The 23,908-nt window shown below is 38.9% G+C and overlaps 1 protein-coding gene across 1 annotated transcript in view; it reads left to right on the top strand.

Annotated features, from left to right (window-relative positions):
• Nucleotides 1–15,092, top strand: part of TDRD5 (tudor domain containing 5) — a 91,136-nt gene extending 76,044 nt beyond the window's left edge. The window contains exons 14-17 of the mRNA XM_027086177.1: nt 2,492–2,674; nt 3,440–3,583; nt 9,571–9,781; nt 14,245–15,092. Coding sequence (XP_026941978.1) covers nt 2,492–2,674; nt 3,440–3,583; nt 9,571–9,781; nt 14,245–14,492 — 786 coding nt within the window. The 3' untranslated portion in view covers nt 14,493–15,092. The remainder of the gene's footprint in view (nt 1–2,491; nt 2,675–3,439; nt 3,584–9,570; nt 9,782–14,244) is intronic.
• Nucleotides 15,093–23,908: the final 8,816 nt, after the last annotated feature.

Genomic DNA, 23,908 nt, shown 5'->3' with positions numbered 1-23,908 from the left:
TATAATCTACCGTTGATATTCCAGTGTATTTTTTATTTCCGTTATTGTATTCTTCAGCTCTGTTTGGGTCTTCTTTATATTTTATAATTCTTTGTTAAACTTCTCACTGTGTTCATCCATTCTTCTTCTGCATTTGTTGAGCATACTTATGATCATTACCTTAAACTCTTTATTAGGTAAATTGCTTATATCCACTTCACTTAGTTCCTTTCCTAGGGTTTTGTCTTATTCGTTCATGTGGAACATATTCCTCTTTTTCATTTTGCCTAATTCTCTGTGTTTATATCTAAATATTGGGTTAGTTTGTTCCATATCCTGCTCTTGGAAAGTGGCCTTATATAGGAGACGTCATGTGGGGCCCAGCAGCACACTCCCCTTTGGTCACCAGAGCTATATTCTATAGGGATGCCCCCATGTGGGCTGCATGGGCCCTTCTGTTGTGACTGGGCCCACTACTGTGGGTGCACTGGTAGTCAAGGCTGGCTCTCAGCCTGGTTGGTTGCCAGGCTCTGCCTTGTGTGGTGGCTTGGGCCAAGTTCTGGGTCGTCTGGTTCTGCGGTGCCAGTCTGCTGGTGGTGGAGCTGGTTTCCAGCACAGCTGGCTGCATGGTTCTGGGTGTCCCAGGGCTGGTTCCAGCCTGCAGGTGGGAAGGGTTAGGTCCAGGCACAACAATCTGAATTTTAATTAGTATTTTTAGTTCATTTACATTTAATAAAATTATCAATATGTTTTGATTTTAGGTCTACCATTTTATTATTTTTCTATTCATTTCCCCAGCTTTTCATTCCTTTGCTCTTCCTTTCTTCTTTTAGTATTACTGTTTTTTGGTAGTATTCTTTTATTATTTAGCATTCTTCTTTAGTAGCCTATTTTAATTTACTTATTACATTTTCATTGTATATGTATGGTTTTGTACTGATTACTCTAGGAATTACAATATACACCTTTGACTTTTCACAGTGGACTTAATCAATATTTACCACTTCAAGTAGAATGTAGGTATCTTACTACCATATAGGTCTTTACCCCTTCCCACCTTCTTTATTTTCTACTATGTATAATAACTATGTATATTGAGAATTTATAATGTTATATTTTTTGCTTTCCATCTTCAAACATTCTGAAAAATTCAAGAGGGGAATAGTCTATTATATTTACCCAGATATCTACTTTTTCTGTTGCTCTTCCTTTATTTCTGATATTCCAAGTTTCCTTCTGGTATCATCTCCTTTCTATTCAAAGAACTCCCTTTAGTGATTCTTTTAGGGCAAGTCTGTGGAAAACAAATTATTTTTGTTTTCTTCATTGAGAATGTATTTATTTCATCTTCATTCTTAAAGGATGCTTTTGCTGGATGTAGAATTCTAGGTTGCCAGTTCTTTTCTTTCAACCCTTTAAAAATTCCATTTCACTTCCTTCTAGCTTTCATGTTTTCTGATACAAGATGTGCAGTGTTGAAATTGTTGTTCCACTATAATAATGTGTAATTTTTCTTTGGCTTCATTCAGGATATTTGTTTGTCTTTAGTTTTCACCATGTTGTTCGTAATCTATGTAGGCACGAATTTCTTTGAGTTTATCCTGTTTGAGTTTTACTAAGCTTTTCGAATCTGTAGGTCTGTGTCTTCCCAAACCAAATTTGGGAAGTTTTCAGACATATTTCTTCAAATAACTTTTCTGCACTGCATTCTTTCTCTTCTTCTTCTTGGACTTTGACGACACAAATGTTAAACCTTTTGGTATTGTCCCATAGTTCCCTGAGACTCTATTTTTGTATGTATGTTTGTTTGTTTTCCCAGTTTTTTTCTCAGTTGTTCAGACTGGATAATCAGATTGGATCTATCTTCAAGTTTGTGCATTCTTTACTCTCATCTCTGTCCTGCTATCAAAAAGAGAGTGACAGAGCTCTATATTCAGTATAAAACAACCCTTCATTTAATTGTACTGTTTTTATTATATATTTGCACCGTCCTCAGCTTTACCCTCCAGAAGACCTCTAGTCTTCCAGCAGGAGGAAGAGGTGTAGTTTCCTGGGTTTTTTAAATAGGGGAGGGTACCTGGAGATCTAACTGCTTCTTACACAGACTTTTAACGAGAGCTCTTGTTTTCATTCCCACTTTACACCCTCAATTCCAAAAACTCTGTAGGAGCAATTCCTGAACTTTTGCAGTATTTATGGTATAAATTTGGGTTGACTCTCAGTTTTTCCTGCTCCAAGCTCAGGATTCCACTTTCTCAGGACTGCATAATAAGTTGTCAGTTGTCTGATTTCCTGTATCCAGAACATAGGTGATGTTTTCTCCTTTTACATTCTCTTTGACCCTAAGTTTATACCTTAAATTATTTTATTTTGGTGATGTGTCAGGAGAGAGAGTAATAAATTATGTACTCAAACTTCCATCTTTACCTGGAGTTAGGAAAAATTTTAAACCTAAATTTCAAAATACATACAGGAATCATAAATTAAAGTTTTGTCACCTGATACATTCTAGGATGAGATTCCCACTGGAATGCCATGCCTGGAGTCAGTAACCATAGATGATGATATATGGGATGAGAACTGGATACCTTTGCAGGCTGGAATGGGAGAAGGAAGTGATGCTGCCTCCCACTTACCTACCTCAAGGCTTGATGGAAAGAAACCATATTCATCATGTAAAGAAATGCCACAGAAGGTTAGATCCCTGGGAAAACATAAAGCAAATCACTACTGCAAAAGGAAGTATTAATGTAATTGTCCAAGCCTCAAAAAAGCTATGCATTCTGCATTTCATGGGGATTAATCAGACAATAATTCAGAAGAATGTATTCCCACCCCCACCCACCCCCCTCACCAAAGATGGTAGTGTTAGGGATGGGGGCAGGATGAAGCAGGGGAGAGTAAACCATGGACTTATTGTGGCTATCTATTCTATCAATCATTATGATTTTTGTTTTACCATTGGCACCTAGTCACAGCCTTAGGATCTAGAAATAAACAGTTTTCCCTAATTTAATTTTTATTGCATTGCCTTGTAATATTATGTCTGGATCTCTGCAGTGAGTATATTTACTAATATTGGGCCCTATATATTTGAATTTTAATTTATTTTCCACCAGCTCTTAGAAGAACTATCAACACTTAAGTTGCCCCTTGTTATTTGTGCCATTTAAATACTGGATGATCATGAAAATCATCTAACCATGAAAACAGTACTGAAGAAAATACTACAAAGAGAGTTGTGTTTTTTTAATGTGATCTGTGTATTCAGAGGAATTCAGTGTGTTGAGCATGGACCAGTGAAGCAAGGGGGAAAACTCACACTGATATAGAAAGTTAATAAATATCTTTTCTTGTTTAGTATACATTGCCTCTTTGCCTTTACCTTGCCCAAGTTATCCTCCATTTGGATCATATGGCACTATGTCTCAGTTTATTGTTGCAATTTTTTTCTCTATAGGATTGGTGTTTTTCTACACCCAAAGCTATATGGGATGATTCATGGCAGCCTTCAGGCCTTGTGAGTGGGAAGGAAGTAGAAGTTGAAAAACCAGAAGGACTGGGTGCTCAAGAAAAAAATACTGGCACAACCGGAATTCAAAATGTAAATGTCTAACGAATGTTACTGTTACAAGTTTTCATGAGGAAATACTTTCACTTTTAGAAAGTAAAATTCTGGTTAATGATCCCTCTCTTAGCATTTGGTACAGTACATATACATAAAAATGTATGTTTATTTAAAAATAAATTTCAGTTAACTTACTGTAGTTATTCATCTCTCCAGAAAAAAATTCTGAGACTAGAATTAAAAGATTGATTAAGCCTCTACATTAGGGATAGGGAAAACAGGTATTTTCACTTAATCATACATTTTAAGTTCTGTATCTGTCCTATCATCTAGGCCAGTTTTTTTCTTTCTGTTGCTTTGGCAGAAAACACTAACCCTGGAGCAAAATCCGTTTGTTTTGTGTTTCTCCATCCTGAAAACAGCAGGACTGTTTGTATGAATCGTGAAATTTGGCTAACGGTCTCTGTACTTCTGTGCATTCCATTGAAAATGAAGGACTCAAGTCTAGGAGAATTGTTGAAAAGCAGATTTGTGGAAGATGAACCTTCTGAGTGATATATTTTCTACAGAATATGGTTACTTTGCATGAGATCATTGATAAAAGTATGCTGCATTACATAGAACAGTCTGTTCCAGAAATGTAGGTTACTTAAAGCACAGATTTAGCTTTAGGATAAAATAAACTTTCATATTTTGTTTCTCAGGTAGTTTTTCTTTAATATATAATAGCTTTATTGAACTATAACTCACATACCATGTAATTCACTTAAAGTATGCAATTCAAATAACTTTTAGTATACACAGACTTGCGCAACCACCCGCATAATCCATTTTAGAACATTTTCATCACCCCTTCAGGAAAAAAACCACTATCCCTTTGGTATCTGGGTAATGCTGGCATTGTAAAATGAGTTGGGGAGTGTTCGGTTTTTTGGAAGACTTTGAGAAGAATTGGTATTAATTATTCTTTAAATGTTTGGTAGAATTTTACCAGTGAAGCCATCTTATCTTGTGTTTTTCTTTGTTGGGAGGTTTTTGATCACTGATTCAATTTCATTACTAGTAATCTGTCTGTTCAGATTTTCTATTCCTTCCTAATTCAGTCTTGCAAGACTGTATGTTTCTAAGAATTTATCCATTTCTTTCAGGTTATCCAGTTTGTTTGTGTACAGTTGTTTGTAATGGTCTCTTAAAATCCTTTTCAATTCTGTGGCATTAGTTGTAATGTTTTTTCTTTTCTGATATCATTTGAGTCTTTTTTTCTTCATTAGTCTAGCTAAAGGTTTCTCAGTTTTGTTTATATTTTCAATATATAAAACAACTCTTAGTTTCATTGATTTTTTTCTTTTCTCTATTTCATTTATTTCTGCTCTAATTTTTACTATTTCCTTCTGCTAACTTTGGTCTTAGTTTGTTCTTCTTTTCTTAGTTCCTTAAGGTGTAAAATTGAGTTGTTTGAGATCTTTCTTCCTTTTTTAATGTGTTTTTAATGTTTTATTGCTAGAAACATCCCTCTTAATTCTTCCTTTGCTGCATCCCATAAATTTTGGTATACTGTGTGTTTTCATTTTTGTCTGTCTCAGAATATTTTCTAATTACCTTTGATCTTTCTTGACCCATTGGTTGTTCGGGAGGATGATGTTTAATTTCCCATATTTCTGACTTTAATCTTCCTTTTTGATGGATATTCTCCATAAGTATTGAATGATAGGTTGGCACTGTTTTCTTTCGATGCTTTGAAGATGTCATTCCTTTATGTTCTGGCTTCTGTTGAATTGCCAGTTGTCAGTTACCATTGCTCCTTTGAAGGTATGTCTTTTTTTCCCCCTCTGGCTTCTTTTAAGATTTTTCTCTCTTTTGCTTTCAGCATTTTGATGATTATATATCTAGATGTGATTTCATGTGGATTTATTCTGCATATGTATCACTGAGCTTATTAAATCAGCAGATGGATACTGTTCATCAGTTTTAGAAAATTCTGGTCCATTTATCTAATCAAACACTGCTTCTGCCTCATTATCTCTCTCCTTTCCTGCTGGCATTTCAGTTCTACGTATGTTAGAACTTTTGGCTGAGTCCCACTTGGGCTCTGTTTTCTTGTTCGCTCTCTTTTTTTCTTTTGCAATGCCTCTGTTTGGAGGTTTTATATTGATTATTCCAGTGCACTAGTCCTGTCTTCTACAGGATCCAGTCTGCTGTTAAACCCACACGTTGAGCTCTTAATTTCAAACATATTATTTTCCAGTTCTAGAATGTTGTCCATTTGATTCTTTTATAGATTCCAGTTCTCCGTTTAAATTCTCCATATTTTCCTCAATTTTGTCTGTAACTTCCATTTTCTTGAACATGTTAATAATCATAGTTATTTTAAAGTTTTTCGCAGATAATTTCAATTATCTGAATTACCTTTGAGTGTGTCCTCCGTTTAAATTCTCTGTATTTTCCTCAATTTTGTCTGTAACTTCCATTTTCTTGAACATGTTAATAATCATAGTTATTTTAAAGTTTTTTGCAGATAATTTCAATATCTGAATTACCTTTGAGTGTGTTCTTACTGTCTTTTTTCTCCATTTGATCTTGTCATTTGATCCTGTTTTGGGCATTCAGGGGAGGGGAAAGACAGGTGGAGCATACCTCATGGTTCTTTTTAATTGAATGTTGAACATTATGGAATTTAGAGAGGCTCTGGATGAGATAGCTTCCTCTCCAAAGAGGGTTCAGTTGTCTAGTGGCTGGCAGATTCCAGCCAGTCACCTTCACACATATTGAGGCTTGGTTTAGGTTTGGTGAGGACTGCTGTATTTCACTTTTGTCCCTAGTCCTTGAATGTGGCTCTTACTCCTAAAGCATGATTCTTTGGAGATCTCAGCTGAAAGCCTGAGGAGTTTGTCAACGCTCCTCCGCACTCGTGGGGCTCAGACTCCATCCTCTGTCTCCTCAACTTAATTGAGATATAATACACATACCATACAGTTCACCCATTTAAAGTGTACAATTCAACGGCTTTTAGTATATTCACTAGTTTACTAGCATATTGTGCCTCCATCATCACCGTAAGAATTTCAGAACATTTTCATTATCTCAGAAAGAAACACATTCTTCAGCTGTCACCCCCACCCAAACTCCCCAACCCTCTTCCCCCCAGGCAACCACTCATCTTACTTTCTCTGTTGATTTACTTATTCTTCAGGACATTTCATATAATTGGAATCAATACAGTGTGTGGCCTTTTGTGTCTGGCTTCTTAGCGTAATGTTCTCAAGGTTCATCATGTTGTATCATGTATCAGTACTTTACTTCTTTTTGTGGCTGAATAATCCATTGTATGGATAGGCCACGTTTTGTTTATCCATGTGTCAGCTGATGGACATTTGAGTTGTTTCTGTTTTTCTGCTATTATGAATAGTGCTGCTGTGACATTTGTGTATGTGTGTTTATGTGGACATACGTTTTCAGTTTTCTTAGGTATATACCTAAGAGTTGAATGGCTGGGTCCTATGGTAACTCTGTGTTTAGTGTTTTGAGGAATTGCCAGACTTTTCCAAGCAGTTGCAACATTTTACATTCCCACCAGCAATATAAGAGTGTTCCAATTTGTCCACATCTTTGCCAACACTTGCTATTATCTAGTTTTAAAAATTATAGGGGGCTTCCCTGGTGGCGCAGTGGTTGAGAGTCCGCCTGCCGATGCAGGGGACGCAGGTTCGTGCCCCGGTCCAGGAGGATCCCACATGCCGCGGAGTGGCTGGGCCTGTGAGCTATGGCCGCTGAGCCTGCGCGTCCGGAGCCTGTGCTCCGCAGGGGGAGAGGCCACAGCAGTGAGAGGCCCGCGTACCGCCAAAAAAAAAAAAAAAAAAATTATAGCCATCCTAGTGGGCATGAAGTTGTATGTTATTGTGGTTTGGGGCTATGCTTTTGATTGCATAAGTTAATGTTTCAGAAATCATGAACATGTTTCTTGAAAATCTGCCACTAACCTCTAGTTCCATAAAGGTATATTTTCAGACAACTACGAGGGAGTCAGTAGTTGATAACTACAGAGGGATAAATCTGGTAGAGCAATACTTCTCAAACTATAATGTTCATACAGATCACCTGAGAATCTTGTGAAAATGCAGATTCTGATTGAGCAGATCTGGTATGGGGACTGAGGTTCTCCCTGTCTTACAAGCTTCCAGGTGATGCTGAAGCTGCTTGATGGTGAATCACATTTTGAGCAGCAGCACCCTAAACCACTGTTTAGAGGAAGAGACTCTTTTCAATTAAGTGCTTAAGTTGACCACAGGTACTTGCTTTCAGTACTGGCATACACATTTAGAAGGCATTCACCTAGGTTCTTTTTTTCCAGTGTGAAAAGCTGTCAGAATGCATTTAAATATGTTTTAACAATTTGTCTTTCTTCAAAATCATATTTATCAGGAAAGAAAAAAAGATACAGCTTTTAAAAAAACTGTTTCTGATTTTGATTTTGTTAAACTACTGAAAATAGGCAGCAGGGCTTAGTGTAAAAAACACCTGTCTGGGAGTTCTGTCATCTGTGGCGTAGTCTTTACCACAAGTTTGAACAAGTTGGCTTTTGGGGCCTTAGTTTATCCATCTACAAGGACTGATTTGGATTAATGATCTTTCCAGCTCTAAAAGTTTGCCATATTAATATTTACTTAATTATCACTGAAGCTTTATTGAAAGAACCTCATTTTCAGTGAGAATAAACTTAGAGGGTAGCTAAAGCACGTACATGAAGTTGCATAAATTAAGCAAAAATTTGAATCCAGCTCTTTGCTCTCCTGAAGGAGCATATTGTATGGCAGGATAGCTATGTGGACTTTTAGAGTTTTCATTTTTGCTGCCAGATAAAGGGGCACAGCCATTTGTATATGACATAATTATATATCAGTCACATCCATGCCAGCCATGTTTGAAAATGAACAAGGTGTTTCCTAATGGAAGCAAAAAGGAATGCAAAAGGAATGCCAGCTGATATTAAATGTCTACTCCACAGCCTAAAGAACACACAAAGCTACCTTTTCTGTTTGTATAAATTTTGTTTCAGTTTACCCTGGGCAGATCCCAGGCTGTAAGCCACTTAGGTCGGTTCATTACGGCCTGGTCCTGACGGGGCCCACTTAATCGTCAGTGCCAGTTAGTTAGCATCACAGAAGACAAATTCTCTGAGTCACTGTAAACTGTAGCTATTTCGGCAGCGGCTCTGTGGTAGGATATAGGATCTATGGATTACAATTTGGCACTTCATTCGCTTTAGCCCAAATCGAGGCTTTGTTTGGGAAGTTCATCTTTTCCTCTCAAACCCTGATTCTTAGTACTCCATTTTGTCACTTCTTCTGAGGAGCCCTCCTTTAAGTCCTTTGTGTTCTCCTAACATGTTTTTGATGCTGTGGAATGCAGTTAATGCCTTCTTCGTGGCCACCTGCAGCACGTGTACTGTTTCCCTAGCCGAGGACTGTGAGCTCCTTAGGGACAGGGATCGTATTTACTGGGAGGCGGTGTGATGGAGCAGAGAGAACATGGGCTAGCCTGAGTTCATCTCTCTGCCTTGTCGCTTACTGGTTGACATTGGATAACTTGGTAAGCCTCTTGTAAAAAAGCATTATGCTAAGTAAAGGAAGCGGTAATAAAGAAGATGTAACAACACCTAACCTAGAAAAACGTTCTGATGTTTCATTGAAGAAACACATGCCAAGAACCTAACATTGTGCCTGACAATGAGTGCTCAGTGAATGTTATTTCTCTCATTTCCTGCCGTTCTTCCTTGGCAGCCCTCAGTACCATGTTTGCTCATAATATGCATTCAATACATGCTTCTTGAATTAATGGTCACTAAGTTAGAGAAGGACTTGTTTTCCAGAGAGTATCTAGATTTTTAAAAGTGGGGAGTTTTATTTATTAATTATGATATGAAAATATTCTATTGTATATAAGTAAGGAAACAAAATAGACTTAATTCTTACTGTTGAACTAACAGTTACTTTTCATGCTTTTGCCCCGTTTTCCCCATTCTGTAGCAACCAAACTTAAAGAGTTCCTCAGATTCTCCCACATTGCCCGAATTGGAGGAGTTCTACATCTCTCTTATCCAGTCACAGCAGTCAGCAGAAGGTGGCCAGTTTGAGCCTAGCAGCATTGAGACTTGTCCAAAGCAAATTCAGCTGTCCACAGCAGCACTCAACTCAACTCCTGCAGTGGTCGATTCCTCACAAAAACACTCTGGTTCAGGTAGGTTGACATACAGTTGACAAATGCAATGGTTTGCCATGTTGTTAAAAACCTTCATTTATCTTTTCAGAACATGACTTGAAAAATTGCTGATGTTAGCATTTGTCTGAACTCCTCCAATTGTTCCCTTTCACTTTGCCACTCTTCTTTTTTTTCTGCAATTTGTGGGGTGGCAGGGTCAGGTTTATGCACAGTAAAACTTGCCAGTTTTTAAGTGTACAATGCTATGAGTTCTGACAAATGTGTACAGTCTTGTAATAAGCACCACAGTCATGATAATAGAATATTTCCGCTAGTCTAAAAGGCTTCCTCATATCCCTTTGCAGTCATTCCCTCCGCCTCCTTTCTGGCTTCTGGCATGTTACTTTTCCTTTTCTAGAATTTCATATAAAGGGAGTCATACAGTATGTAGTTTTTATGTCTGATTTCTTTCATTTAGTGTGATTTTTAGAGATTCATTTATGTTGTTGCTAAAGTTTGTTCCTATTCATTGTTGAGTAGTACCCAGTTGTATGGAAATACCACAATTTGTTTATCTGTTCACCAGATGACAGACATCTGGATTGTTTCCAGATTTGGGCCATTATGAATAAAGCTGCTGTGAGTGTTCACATACAGCTCTTTGTGTAGACGTATGTTTTTTATTTCTATTCAGCAAGTACCTTGGAGTGGAATTGCTGGGTCATATGCTAACTGCATGTTTAACTTTTTTTTCTTTTAATAAATCTATTTATTTATTTTTGGCTGCGTTGGGTCTTTGTTGCTGTGCGTGGGCTTTCTCTAGTTGCAGCGAGTGGGGGCTACTCTTCGTTGCAGTGCACGGGCTTCTCATTGCAGTGGCTTCTCTTGTTGCGGAGCATGGTCTGTAAGTGTGCGGGCTTCAGTAGTTGTGGCACACGGGCTCAGTAGTTGTGGCTCGCGGGCTCTTGAGCTCAGGCTCAGTAGTTGTGGTGCATGGGCTTAGTTACTCTGCGGCACGTGGGATCTTCCCGGACCAGGGATGGAACCTGTGTCCCCTGCATTGGCAGGCGGATTCTTAACCACTGCACCACCAGGGAAGCCCCTGTTTAACTTTTTAAGAACTGCTAAAATGTTTTCCAAAGTGGCTGAACCATTTGGTAATTCACACCAGCGATATACATACGTTCTGATTGCTTCATCTTCTTGGCAACATATTGTATTGCCAGTCTTTTAAAATTTTACCATTCTAGTGGGTGTGTGGTGGTATCTTATTGTGGTTTTAATTTACATTTCCCTATTTGCCAGTGATGTTGACTATGTTTTCATGTGTTTATGTACCATCTGTATATCTTCTTTAGTGAATTACCTGTTCAAGTATTTGTGCATTTTTGTTGGATTATCTTCTTTTTATTGATTTGTAAAAATTCTTTATTCTGGATACAAAACCTTTGTGAGATTCATCTGTTGCAAATATTTCAGGTATGTGGCTTGCCTTTTCATTTCCATAACAGCATCCTTGGAAGAGCAAAAGTTTTCCTTTTGATGAAATCAGATTTGTTGTTTTTTTTTCCTTTATTATAGTTTGAACTTTTTGTGTCCTATTTAGAAATCTTTCCTAACTCAAGTAACTAAGACTTTCTCTTACATTTTCTTATAAAAGTTCTATAGTTTTAGGTCCTGCATTAGGTCTGTGATCCAGTTTGTTAATTTTTGTGTATGGTATGATGTAAGGATCAATGTTTATTTTGATTACATATAATTATTCAGCTGTTTCAGCATGATTTATTGAAAAGACTGTCCTTTCTCCATTAAACGGCCTTGATGTCTTTGCCAAAAGCCAATTAAGTTGTATATGTGAGGATCTATTTCTGGACTTTCATTCTGTTCTATTACTATTACGTCTGCCTTTATACCACTGTCTTGATTTTTGTGGCTTTATAATAAGTCTTGAAATCATATAAATTTGTTCTTCTTTTTCAAATTGTTTTGGCTATTCTAGGTCATATTCCATATGAATTTTAGGATTAGTTTAATTTCTACTGAAAGCCTGCTAAAAGTTTTATTGGGATTTTTTTTTTTAATCTCTAGATCAAGTTGGGGAGAAGTGCCATGTTAACAATATTGAGTCTTCTGATCTATAATATAACCTTTTCTTGTTCAGTGTTTAATATGTTCTTTTCCCATCCAGTACATTTTTCATCTCAGAAGTTCAATTTATAATCTCTAGGGTTTGGTTTGGGTCTGTCTTCTATCTTCCATCTTTCTCTTCAGCATACTCATCATTCACTTCTTGAATACTTGGAGTGTTCTTATGACAGCTAGTGTAATACCCTTGTCTTGTGATTCTAGCATATGTATCATTTCTGCATTCTGTCATCTGTCATTTCTGAATTGGCTCCTACTGATTGGTTTTTCTCCTAATTACAAGTCACATTTTTCTGCTTCTTTGTGTATCTGGTAATTTTTTATTGGATGGGAGATGCTGAATTATATATGGTTGGCTGAATCTCTTTTTCTTCCTTCCTCCCTCCCTCCCTCCCTTCCTTCTTCCTTCCTTCCCTCCCTCCCTGCTGTCTATGTGTAATTTATTGGGGGGGGGGTAGGAATGTAATTAAATTACCTGAAATTGCTTTGATTATTTCTGTGTTTAGTTAGGTTTCATTAGGCTGATTTAGAAAAGCCTTAAGTCTGTTGGCCCTGCTAGGCAGTACCTTTCTGAGGGTATTGATGGGACTTGATGCCCTATGTGTTAGGATGTCTTTACACTGTAGCTGGTGGGAACACAAACTATTTTGCCCCAGTGTAAAATGCCTAGTGTTTGTTCTGCCTACTCCTTTCAGGTAGGTTTTCTCCCTGGCCTTGGTGGTCCCCTCACATACGTGAGCCAGATCGCTACCTAGCCTAAGACTCAAAGCGACCTCTGCAGGTCTCCGGCTTCTTCTCTCTCTGCAGCTGCCTCTTCACTTGTACTTTTCCCCCACGAATTCCGGACACCTGGCCTCCATGAATTCCAAACTCTGTCTTCTCAGCACAGGGAGACCTCCAGGCTCAATGTGGACTCTCCCTCCCTGTACTGCAGCCTGGGCTTTATTTTGACAGTGAGCTCAGGCACTTGTAGGGCTCACTTTGTTTCCCGTCTCTCAGGGAGCACTGTCCTCTGAGCTTGTTGTTCAGTGTCTGAAAGCTGTTGTTTTATATACTTTGTCCAGTTTTTCAGTTGTTTAAAGCAGGAGAGATTATTTTTCAATCCCTGTTTAATTAGCATCATGTCTGGAAGCAGAAGTTTTGCTACTCTTTTAAATTCTTTCATCGTGTGTCCCTGCTTTCATGTTTTTATACCTTTTAAAATCTGAGCTCACCAACGACTTCCTGTAAAGCCCCATTACTTCACTAGAACTCACTGTCTCTTTTCCACTCTAGTGGGCATTAATTATAGTCTTGCGGTCAGAATTTTACTTTTTAGAATACCCTGTAAAATTCTCCTTAATTTAATTTATCATAACTATATGGCACGTGTACCACATGCTACTGCTGCTAGATGCTAAAGATGCATAATAAGATATTGGATTATGCCTGATATTTTTCTGAATTTTTGAAATCTGTAATTTTAAGGTCTAGAGCGGTGCTTTTCAGAATGTAGTCAGCATACCGGTACTAGTCTGTGAAGCATTTGTGATGATGGACAACACAATAGCACATTGTTTAGCTCCCCTAGTTTTTTTTTTTCCTAAAGGAGGACTTTCTTGAAGGAAGCAGTGTGTTGGTTTATATGTTGGCAAAAGCTCCTTCTCTCACTGCAGGCAGGTTCAAACAATTCATAGACCAGCTCCTTCAGTAGCCCTGGTCTAGAGTACACATGTGAGGATGCTAGTATCCACTTCCGTGGCTATTAAGAACTCTCAGCATGGAGTTCCCAGCAGTTTATTCCATTGAAAAGATTATTTCTTCTTAGTTAAACTAATTCCCAAGGAATTCTTTTTGTGGCTAATAATTGGCTTTTGGAATTTCTTAGCAAACACAGTTAATGTTAATTAATGTTAATTTTCATTTTTATGGTCAGTTTGGTCAGTTTTGTTTTTATGTTGGCAGACTTGGAATTGGGACCACTTTTGCAATAGAGAAGGCCCGTGGGACACCATTTTGCTCACTGCTGAGAGGAGGAAGTAAGGGAGCTTAAGGATTCTTCCCTGGAATTGGAATTATATACAATTTATTTTTTTGATGTCCTAGAAAGAGATCTTCCCTTCCTTATTCACAAGTAGATATTTTTTCCTCTCTTCTTTGCCCTCATCCTGACAAGATTTATTTTATCTCAGTGCATGATCCCCCATCCTCATCTCCTTTCCATTTTTTGACTGGTTTCTGAGTCTCTTTCTCTCTGATTTGCCGTTGGTAATTGGCACCACCTAACCAGAAGATGGTTGTAACACACGTTAGTAAAGATCTAGAATGGGAGAGTGTGAGAACCTCTTGAAAAGACCTGTGTTTTCTTTCTTTTTCAGTGGAAAGCTCTCCAGAGAGCCTAGAGAATGAAGATTTTTCTAGTAGCCATGCTATTACAGTGTTCAAAGATAAGAGTCAGGGAGCCATGGACCAGCTGTCTTTGATTTTGTCTCCTGAGCACCAGATTTCTCAGAAGCTCTACATTCCTCGAAGCACAGCCACTGCTGCCTTAGGAGCTGCTGCGCGGCTAGCCACATCCAGGAGACTCCTGCACTGGTACCCCAGTGTGAAAAGGATGGAAGCATGAGAGAGCAGGGAGGAAAAAATAAACTAGATGCTTAGGGCCTGGTGACCTCCCAGGCCAAAAGAGAAGGAGGTATTGAGACAAAGTAGTATTTTGATAGTTGATGCTTTTGTCTTTCTGTGTGACTCTTTGTTACCTTTGTTATGCGAACAGTCCCCTTTGTTGTGTAAGTATTGATGTTTAATGTTAATTTTCATTTTTGTGGATGTTACTTTTTCTGTATGGTTTTGTTCACCTTTGTTCAATGTAGTAGTTTAAAGGAGTTTTTGTGTTTCTATAAATGTTTTTTTTTTTTAACATCTTTATTGGGGTATAATTGCTTTACAATGGTGTGTTAGTTTCTGTTTTATAACAGTGTATAAATGTTTTTCTTGTATATATCATGACTGATAAAGGTAAACTGAAAAACTAATGTTTTGTGATCCATATGTGGTAAGACAAAAATTCTCACATCCCTATTTCCAGAAAAAGGATGTCTGAGTTTTAAGGCTGCCTTTTCTCATTTGAAAACTTCTATATCATAGAGAGAATCAAGGGCTCCAATCTTTACCATCATTATTTCTTTGAAATACTAGGATCAGTAAGAAAATCCACACCATGAAGCTTTGGTCATGTGAACCCTTTTACATTTTACATTTAAAAAAAATTAAGCTATCTTTCAATGTAGGCAATTTCTTGAAGACTGACAGCAAAATTATAGAGACCGATTGTTGAAACTTAGCTGAGCCATCTCTGTAAGTCATCATAGTTCCCTGGAGCCTTAATGTAACAATAGTTAAACAGTGGTATCGTTTAAGCATTTATATAGCATGATGTTCTCTGAAGTCCAATTTATTATGTGACATTCTGTTTAGCTCATAGTATAAACCATCAGGAGAAAAGACTGAAAGGTGAAATTAAAGAATGTGAGTGATACAAATTTCTTTGTGATAAAATACCAGACTTATACCCAAATGTAAAAAATCCAATACAGAAGCATTTCTTAGTGGTAAAATCAGAGAAGGAGGTGTGAATTACTGGCACGCTGCCTATGACTAGGTTCTCACCCTTCTAGCCCCTCTTCTAAGGCCTCCTGTTTTGGCGTTAAATGGCAGAACTGGCCCCTAGTTCCTTTCTCTCCTTCTACAATAAGGAATGTCTCCTCTTTCCTTCTCAGTTACTTAATCAGCAAAATGTCCACTGAGGAAGGGAGTGAGATGAGAATAAATATCAGAGTGCATTTCAATGTAGAGTATTACCGGTTGAAACTTCTTTCTTAGAATGAAGTGATCATGAAACAAAGTTTAACCCAAAGTCTCTAACTACTGAGTGTTTTGGTTCAAAAACTTTAGAGAAAACATGTTAAATGCAGTAAAATTTTAAAATCCAGATTTACCTTTAATTCCAACATATCTATAAGAATGATGGTATACTAATTGACCAAAAAACTGTAGTCTGGAAACGTCAGTGATAGTTGACCCGGAAAGAACAGGTTTCCCATTGGGGTTTTTGTGATTTTCCATCAGACATCTTTATTGGAGAAGACAGTTGAAGAGTTATATGGAGGATCAATGAACAGTTAAATATCACATGACAGTTAAATTTCGTATGTGATACTCAACCGTGATATGAACTGGAAAAGCTGTTTTTCATACAAGTTTAGATAATTATCCACAATTTGTTTCTAAAGAAGAAAATTCATTTTGGATGATGCTTCTTAGAATTCACTCTTTAGAGAAAAAACCCAGAATATTGAGTTATATTCATCACTTCTCAAGATGGACAATTATTGGGTTTCCGGCAGGGTGAATCTGGTAGAAGCAGTATTTACATATTTAGTAGGTCAGACTGTAACCCTCTCTATAATGGCACAAAACCACCAGCAGGAACTCTACCAACACCGGGTAACCTGACAGCAACTAATTTCACACTTTGCCAGTTAGATGGGGATAATGGAATCACTGTGCTAATAAGGCTCTTTCAGAATCCTATCCATTTGCAAATGGCCACACAGAGAATCATTTAGACAGACCCATGTCAGACTAATGAGTGTCAGCACACTTTGACAGAAGCCTATTTAGTAATGAATAGTTAAGATCCTATTTGAATTAGCAGAGTAAAGAATGAACCTTTGGAGGCTCGTACATTTTGACTACTTGACTTTGACTAGGACAGCCAATCTGCCAATATGTCTCCCTACCTTCTCCCAGAAGGTGTGCTTTGTTTGGTAGTTAACTGAAATAGCTCAAAGCATCAAACGAATTTAATAGATCATTTGAAAATGAATAAATAGGTTTCTGTATATGGGCAGGGATAGCAATAAGAAATGTTCAAAAGATCGGGAGATGCTCGTGGTTAAGGGTTAATTATATTTTATTGACAAAAGATGGGTTGATATCTACTATACTTAGAACAGGCCCTCCCCCCCCCATATTTTTGGTGTTAAGGATCTATTAGAAGTAGTGATGGTCCCCAAGACATGTTGACTGGGAAGTGGGGGCCTGAGGTGTGTGTTGAGGGAATGGGGGTGAGAACACACAGGAGAATCCTGGTTGTAAACTCCTTAGGGGTAGAAGAGAGCGGCTTTACTATTAGCCACTCAGGTTTTAACTCCAGTGGCTTGTGCCAGTACCCCTTTCCCATCCAAAAAAACACCATGGGATATCAAAAGAGGGCCATTCCAGCTGAGTGAGCCATGCCTTTTCCCTCCCTCTCTCACACATTTGAGATGCCAGTTGTCCATTTCAAGGTATGGGGATAACTAGAGACTTCTGCCTGCAGTCAGACTATGTCTAACCTAAAGACTTAGAATTGTAGAATTTTGGTGTAGAAGGGACCTCAGGTGAGGAAATTTGAAACCTAGAAAGACTGACTTGCCTATGGTCACACAGCTTAAATTCCCATTTCTGCTGACTCCTAGCTCCTCAGGGCCCTTTCCACAGGAAAAATATTGCAACATCATCTTGTGTCATGTAAATGATTTGATGCCAGAAGACACAGTTTGGGCATAAGTCCAAAAGAATGGTGGTTCTGATAGATAGCTGAGCAGCCCCTGGTGTTCGTGGGGAGAGGGATTGATTTACAAAGATCTCATATTTTTGAATGTGGATAGATTAAATAACAGTGGGCCAGTTATACAGCTGAAGAATCTGAATCAGGGTGGGGGGCATCTTCAGGGTTGAGAAACTAAAATATTACAGAGCAGTCCTTCTGAGGCTTCCTATTAACATTTATACTAGGTAGCAAGGCCTTTCTAACAAACTGTTGGTATCTTTTCAGAATTAAATTCATTTTACTTATGTATACAGTGCCACATTATTCATAATTTTGCAGGAGCCATCACTAAGACATTTAAAAGATTTCATTTCTGATGGCTCGTTCAGATCTTGACGTTTTCCAAGATGCCAACCAAGGCGCCTGTCAGCTAAATTTGTCTGTGTGCTTTGAACGCAGCCCTGTTCCTAACAGGTGTCATTTGTCTCATTTAGTCAGTCACCAGTTGGCCTAGTAAGTTCTTGTTGTCATTAGCCTTTTGGAACCAGAATACTTTAAACTCTGCCGTTCTTTTTTTTTCTTTTCTTTTTAAAATAGACTTTATTTTTTAGAACAGTTTTAGATGCACAGCAACACTGAGCAGAAGATACAGAGATTTCCCATATGCCCCCTGCCCCAACACATGCACAGCCTCCCCATTATCCACATCCCCCATCACAGTGGTGCATTTGTTACAGTCGATGAACCAACACTGACACATCATTACCACCCAAAGTCCACAGTTTACATTAGGGTTCATCCTTGGCTTTGTATATCCTATGGGTTTGGTTAAATGTATAATGACATGTATCCACCATTATAGTATCATACAGAGTAGCTTCACTGCCCTAAAACCCTCTGTGCTCTGCCTATTCATCCCTCCTTCCCCCACCCCCTTCCCCTGGCAACCAAGTGTTAATTTTTTTTTTTTTTTTTCCGGCAGCGAGCCTCTCCCGCAGCGGAGCACAGGCTCCGGACGCGCAGGCTCAGCAGCCATGGCTCTCGGGCCCAGCCGCTCCGCGGCATGTGGGATCTTCCCGGACCGGGGCACGAACCCGTGTCCCCTGCATCGGCAGGCGGACTCTCAACCACTGCGCCACCAGGGAAGCCCTGTTAATCTTTTTAAAACTTAAAAATGTTTATTATTTAAAGAAATAGACTAATATCTTCAGTCCCGCTGCCTGGGTTTGGATCTCCTCCCTACCATGGCTGTGTAACCAATGGCAAATGGATTAACTTGCTTAAGCCTCTGTCTTCTTATCTGTAAAGTGGAGGTGCTAATAGTATCTATGTTGTAAGACTGCTGAAAGATAATCTAAAATTTGAGAAGCGTTCAGCCGGGCACCTGGCACTTAGTAAACACAAATCCAGGTACGTATAGTTACCATGGTTATCATCTGTCATCTTGTCATCTCTGTGGAGGCTGCCTTTCATTGTCCCAGTGTGCGTCTCACATTCATCCCTCCAGAGGAAATCTGATTGGGTGACGTTGTCATTATCCAATATGGAGCATCTCTGTTAGACAGACTCTCACAGACCCATATCATGGGTGGTTGGTCATTCTGATGTCCAGCCTATCCATAGCCACTTTGGGCTTGGGTCCCACCCCCAGACTAAACCACTGGCACCAGAAGCATAGTCCAGTGATATGACACAAGACAGAACAAGAACCGCCCCCCACCATTGTAACCACTTTCCTCAGAGGAGGGCTCTGGGGGTAGCAGGCACTCAGAACTCTTTGGCTTGTGCAGTACAGTTGGTTAGGAAAGGAAAAGAATCCAGAAAGAGCCTGGAAGAAAATGAGGGGGGACTTCCCTGGCGGTCCAGTGGCTAAGACTCTGTGCTCCCAGTGCAGGGGGCCCGGGGCTCGATCCCCGGTCAGAGAACTAGGTCCCACATGCCACAACTAAAGATCCCACATGCTGCAACTAAGACCCGGCACAGCCAAATAAATAAATATATATTTTAAATGAGGGAACAAGGGATTAAAAACTCTATTATTATTGGTTTAGTGTTGTTGGGAGGATTAATGGAATCAATCCACATACAGTATTTCTCGAAGTGCTGGGTGAATTGTAAGCACTCAGTATGTGGTAGCCTTGAGGATGGCAATGATGATGGTGGTGATGACGATTATGACTGTTACCAGGTCTATTTGAGGCTGAAGAACAGGTACAGGTAGAATGATGGGGAGAGGGAGATAAAGGACAGATTGTACTCAAGAGAAGGGCCATTAGGGGTTTAAGGTTTCAAAGCAGGAGTAGCTCCTGGGGATGTAACAGCCCAAACCGAGGTACTAAAAGTGGCAGTGTGACATGCATACACCTGGCAGCTCCTTCCTCCCTGCACCTACAGATAGACTGAGTGTCCAAGATGTGTATTCTCCTAGGGTCTCACCCAGTGCACACTCCTCCTGCCTCGGATCCATGGGGAGTGCTCTGCCACTACCTGATGCCTTTTCAGAGGTACCCAATTCTCTCCCCTCCTAGGACCTCAGAAAGGGGCCAGTGTTTGAGGTCCTCCTGCCTCAGAGAATGAGTGTTCCTGCAGAGCCACTGGATGGCACGTACTGGCAACTGGTGCGAGCTTGGGCTGCGGGGAAGGTTGCAGAACAGGAGACTATAGCCTGGCACAGATGCCCAATTCCCAGCTAAGGGAGGGGTCGTGGTAGATGGGAAGCAGTCGTGCTTCCATCGTTTATTATTTTATTAACCACTTAGGGTACTGTATGCAGTGAGCATCACCTGGTTTCATCTCTAGTTTTCCTGTTTGCGATTCCTTCCTGCTTTTTATTTTTATTTTTTTTTACATCTTTATTGGAGTATAATTGCTTTACAATGGTGTGTTAGTTTCTGCTTCATAACAAAGTGAATCAGTTATACATATACATATGTTCCCATATCTCTTCCCTCTTGAGTCTCCCTCCCTCCCACCCTCCCTATCCCACCCCTCCAGGCGGTCACAGAGCACCGAGCTGATTTCCTGTGCTATGCGGCTGCTTCCCACTAGCTATCTACCTTACGTTTGGTAGTGTGTATATGTCCATGCCACTCTCTCGCGCTTTGTCACAGCTTACCCTTCCCCTCCCCATATCCTCAAGTCCATTCTCTAGAACGTCTGTGTCTTTATTCCTATCTTACCCCTAGGTTCTTCATGACATTTTTTTTCCCTTAAATTCCATATATATGTGTTAGCATATGGTATTTGTCTTTCTTTTTCTGACTTACTTCACTCTGTATGACAGACTCTAGGTCTATCCACCTCATTACAAATAGCTCAATTTCGTTTCTTTTTATGGCTGAGTAATATTCCATTGTATATATGTGCCATATCTTCTTTATCCATTCATCTGATGATGGACACTTAGGTTGTTTCCATCTCCCGGCTGTTGTAAATAGAGCTGCAATGAACATTTTGGTACATGACTCTTTTTGAATTATGGTTTTCTCAGGGTATATGCCCAGTAGTGGGATTGCTGGGTCATATGGTAGTTCTATTTTTAGTTTTTTAAGGAACCTCCATACTGTTCTCCATAGTGGCTGTATCAATTCACATTCCCACCAGCAGTGCAAGAGGGTTCCCTTTTCTCCACACCCTCTCCAGCATTTATTGTTTCTAGATATTTTGATGATGGCCATTCTGACTGGTGTGAGATGATATCTCATTGTAGTTTTGATTTGCATTTCTCTAATGATTAATGATGTTGAGCATTCTTTCATGTGTTTGTTGGCAGTCTGTGTATCTTCTTTGGAGAAATGTCTATTTAGGTCTTCTGCCCATTTTGGGATTGGGTTGTTTGTTTTTTGGTTATTGAGCTGCATGAGCTGCTTATAAATTTTGGAGATTAATCCTTTGTCAGTCGCTTCATTTGCAAGTATTTTCTCCCATTCTGAGGGTTGTCTTTTGGTCTTGTTTATGGTTTCCTTTGCTGTGCAAAAGCTTTGAAGTTTCATTAGGTCCCATTTGTTTATTTTTGTTTTTATTTCCATTTCTCTAGGAGGTGGGTCAAAAAGGATCTTGCTGTGATTTATGTCATAGAGTGTTCTGCCTATGTTTTCCTCTAAGAATTTGATAGTTTCTGGCCTTACATTTAGGTCTTTAATCATTTTGAGCTTATTTTTGTGTATGGTGTTAGGGAGTGATCTAATCTCATACTTTTGCATGTACTGGTCCAGTTTTCCCAGTACCACTTATTGAAGAGGCTGTCCTTTCTCCACTGTACATTCCTGCCTCCTTTATCAAAGATAAGGTGACCATATGGGCGTGGGTTTATCTCTGGGCTTTCTATCCTGTTCCATTGATCTATCTTTCTGTTTTTGTGCCAGTACCATACTGTCTTGATTACTGTAGCTTTGTAGTATAGTCTGAAGTTAGGGAGCCTGATTCCTCCAGCTCCGTTTATTGTTCTCAAGATTGCTTTGGCTATTCGGGGTCTTTTGTGTTTCCGTACAAATTGTGAAATTTTTTGTTCTAGTTCTGTGAAAAATGCCAGTGGTGGTTTGATAGGGATTGCATTGAATCTGTAGATTGCTTTGGGTAGTAGAGTCATTTTCACAATGTTGATTCTTCCAATCCAAGAACATGGTATATCTTTCCATCTGTTTGTATCATCTTTAATTTCTTTCATCAGTGTCTTATAATTTTCTGCATACAGGTCTTTTGTCTCCTTAGGTAGGTTTATTCCTAGATATTTTATTCTTTTTGTTGCAGTGGTAAATGGGAGTGTTTTCTTGATTTCACTTTCAGATTTTTCATCATTAGTGTATAGGAATGCCAGAGATTTCTGTGCATTAATTTTGTATCCTGCTACTTTACCAAATTCATTGATTAGCTCTAGTAGTTTTCTGGTAGCATCTTTCAGATTCTCTGTGTATAGTATCATGTCATCTGCAAAGAGTGACAGCTTTACTTCTCCTTTTCCGAGTTGGATTCCTTTTATTTCCTTTTCTTCTCTGATTGCTGTGGCTAAAACTTCTAGAACTATGTTGAATAAGAGTGGTGAGAGTGGGCAACCTTGTCTTGTTCCTGATCTTAGTGGAAATGCTTTCAGTTTTTCACCATTAAGAACGATGTTGGCTGTGGGTTTGTCATACATGGCCTTTATTATGTTGAGGAAAGTTCCCTCTATGCCTACTTTCTGGAGAGTTTTTATCATAAATGGGTGTTGAATTTCGTCAAAAGCTTTCTCTGCATCTATTGAGATGATCATATGGTTTTTCTCCTTCCGTTTGTTAATATGGTGTATCACGTTGATTGATTTGCGTATATTGACGAATCCTTGCATTCCTGGAATAAACCGCACTTGATCATGGTGTATGATCCGTTTAATGTGCCGTTGGAGTCTGTTTGCTAATATTTTGTTGAGGATTTTTGCATCTATGTTCATCAGTGATATCGGCCTGTAGTTTTCTTTCTTTGTGACATCCTTGTCTGGTTTTGGTATCAGGGTGATGGTGGCCTCGTAGAATGAGTTTTGGAGTGTTCCTCCGTCTGCTGTATTTTGGAAGAGTTTGAGAAGGACAGGTGTTAGCTCTTCTCTAAATGTTTGTTAGAAATTGCCTGTGAAGCCATCTGGTCCTGGGCTTTTGTTTTTTGGAAGATTTTTAATCACCGTTTCAATTTCAGTGCTTGTGATTGGTCTGTTCATATTTTCTATTACTTCCTGATTCAGTCTTGGCAGGTTGTGCATTTCTAAGAATTTGTCCATTTCTTCCAGGTTGTCCATTTTATTGGCATAGAGTTGCTTGTAGTAATCCCTCATGATCTTTTGTATTTCTGCAGTGTCAGTTGTTACTTCTCCTTTTTCATTTCTAATTCTATTGATTTAAGTCTTCTCCCTTTTTTTCTTGATGAGTCTGGCTAATGGTGTATCAATTTTGTTTATCTTCTGAAAGAACCAGCTTTTAGTTTTATTGATCTTTGCTATCATTTCCTTCATTTCTTTTTCATTTATTTCTGATCTGTTTTTTATGATTTCTTTCCTTCTGGTAACTTTGGGGGTTTTTTGTTCTTCTTTCTCTAATTGCTTTAGGTGCAAGGTTAGGTTGTTTATTCGAGATGTTTCCTGTTTCTTAAGGTAGGATTGTATTGCTATAAACTTCCCTCTTAGAACTGCTTTTGCTGCATCCCATAGGTTTTGGGTCGTCGTGTCTCCATTGTCATTTGTTTCTAGGTATTTTTTTATTTCCTCTTTGATTTCTTCAGTGATCACTTCTTTATTAAGTAGTGTATTGTTTAGCCTCCATGTGTTTGTATTTTTTACAGATCTTTTCCTGTAATTGATATCTAGTCTCATAGTGTTGTGGTCAGAAAAGATACTTGAAACAATTTCAGTTTTCTTAAATTTACCAAGGCTTGATTTGTGACCCAAGATATGATCTATCCTGGAGAATGTTCCATGAGCACTT

The sequence above is a fragment of the Aethalodelphis obliquidens genome, unplaced genomic scaffold, assembly GCF_003676395.1.
Source record: "Aethalodelphis obliquidens isolate GAN/ISIS:26980383/991018 unplaced genomic scaffold, ASM367639v1 scaffold55, whole genome shotgun sequence".
NCBI classification, from domain to species: domain Eukaryota; kingdom Metazoa; phylum Chordata; class Mammalia; order Artiodactyla; family Delphinidae; genus Aethalodelphis; species Aethalodelphis obliquidens.
The sequence above is the reverse complement of the archived record's forward strand: the minus strand, read 5'-3'. Positions and strand labels throughout refer to the sequence as shown.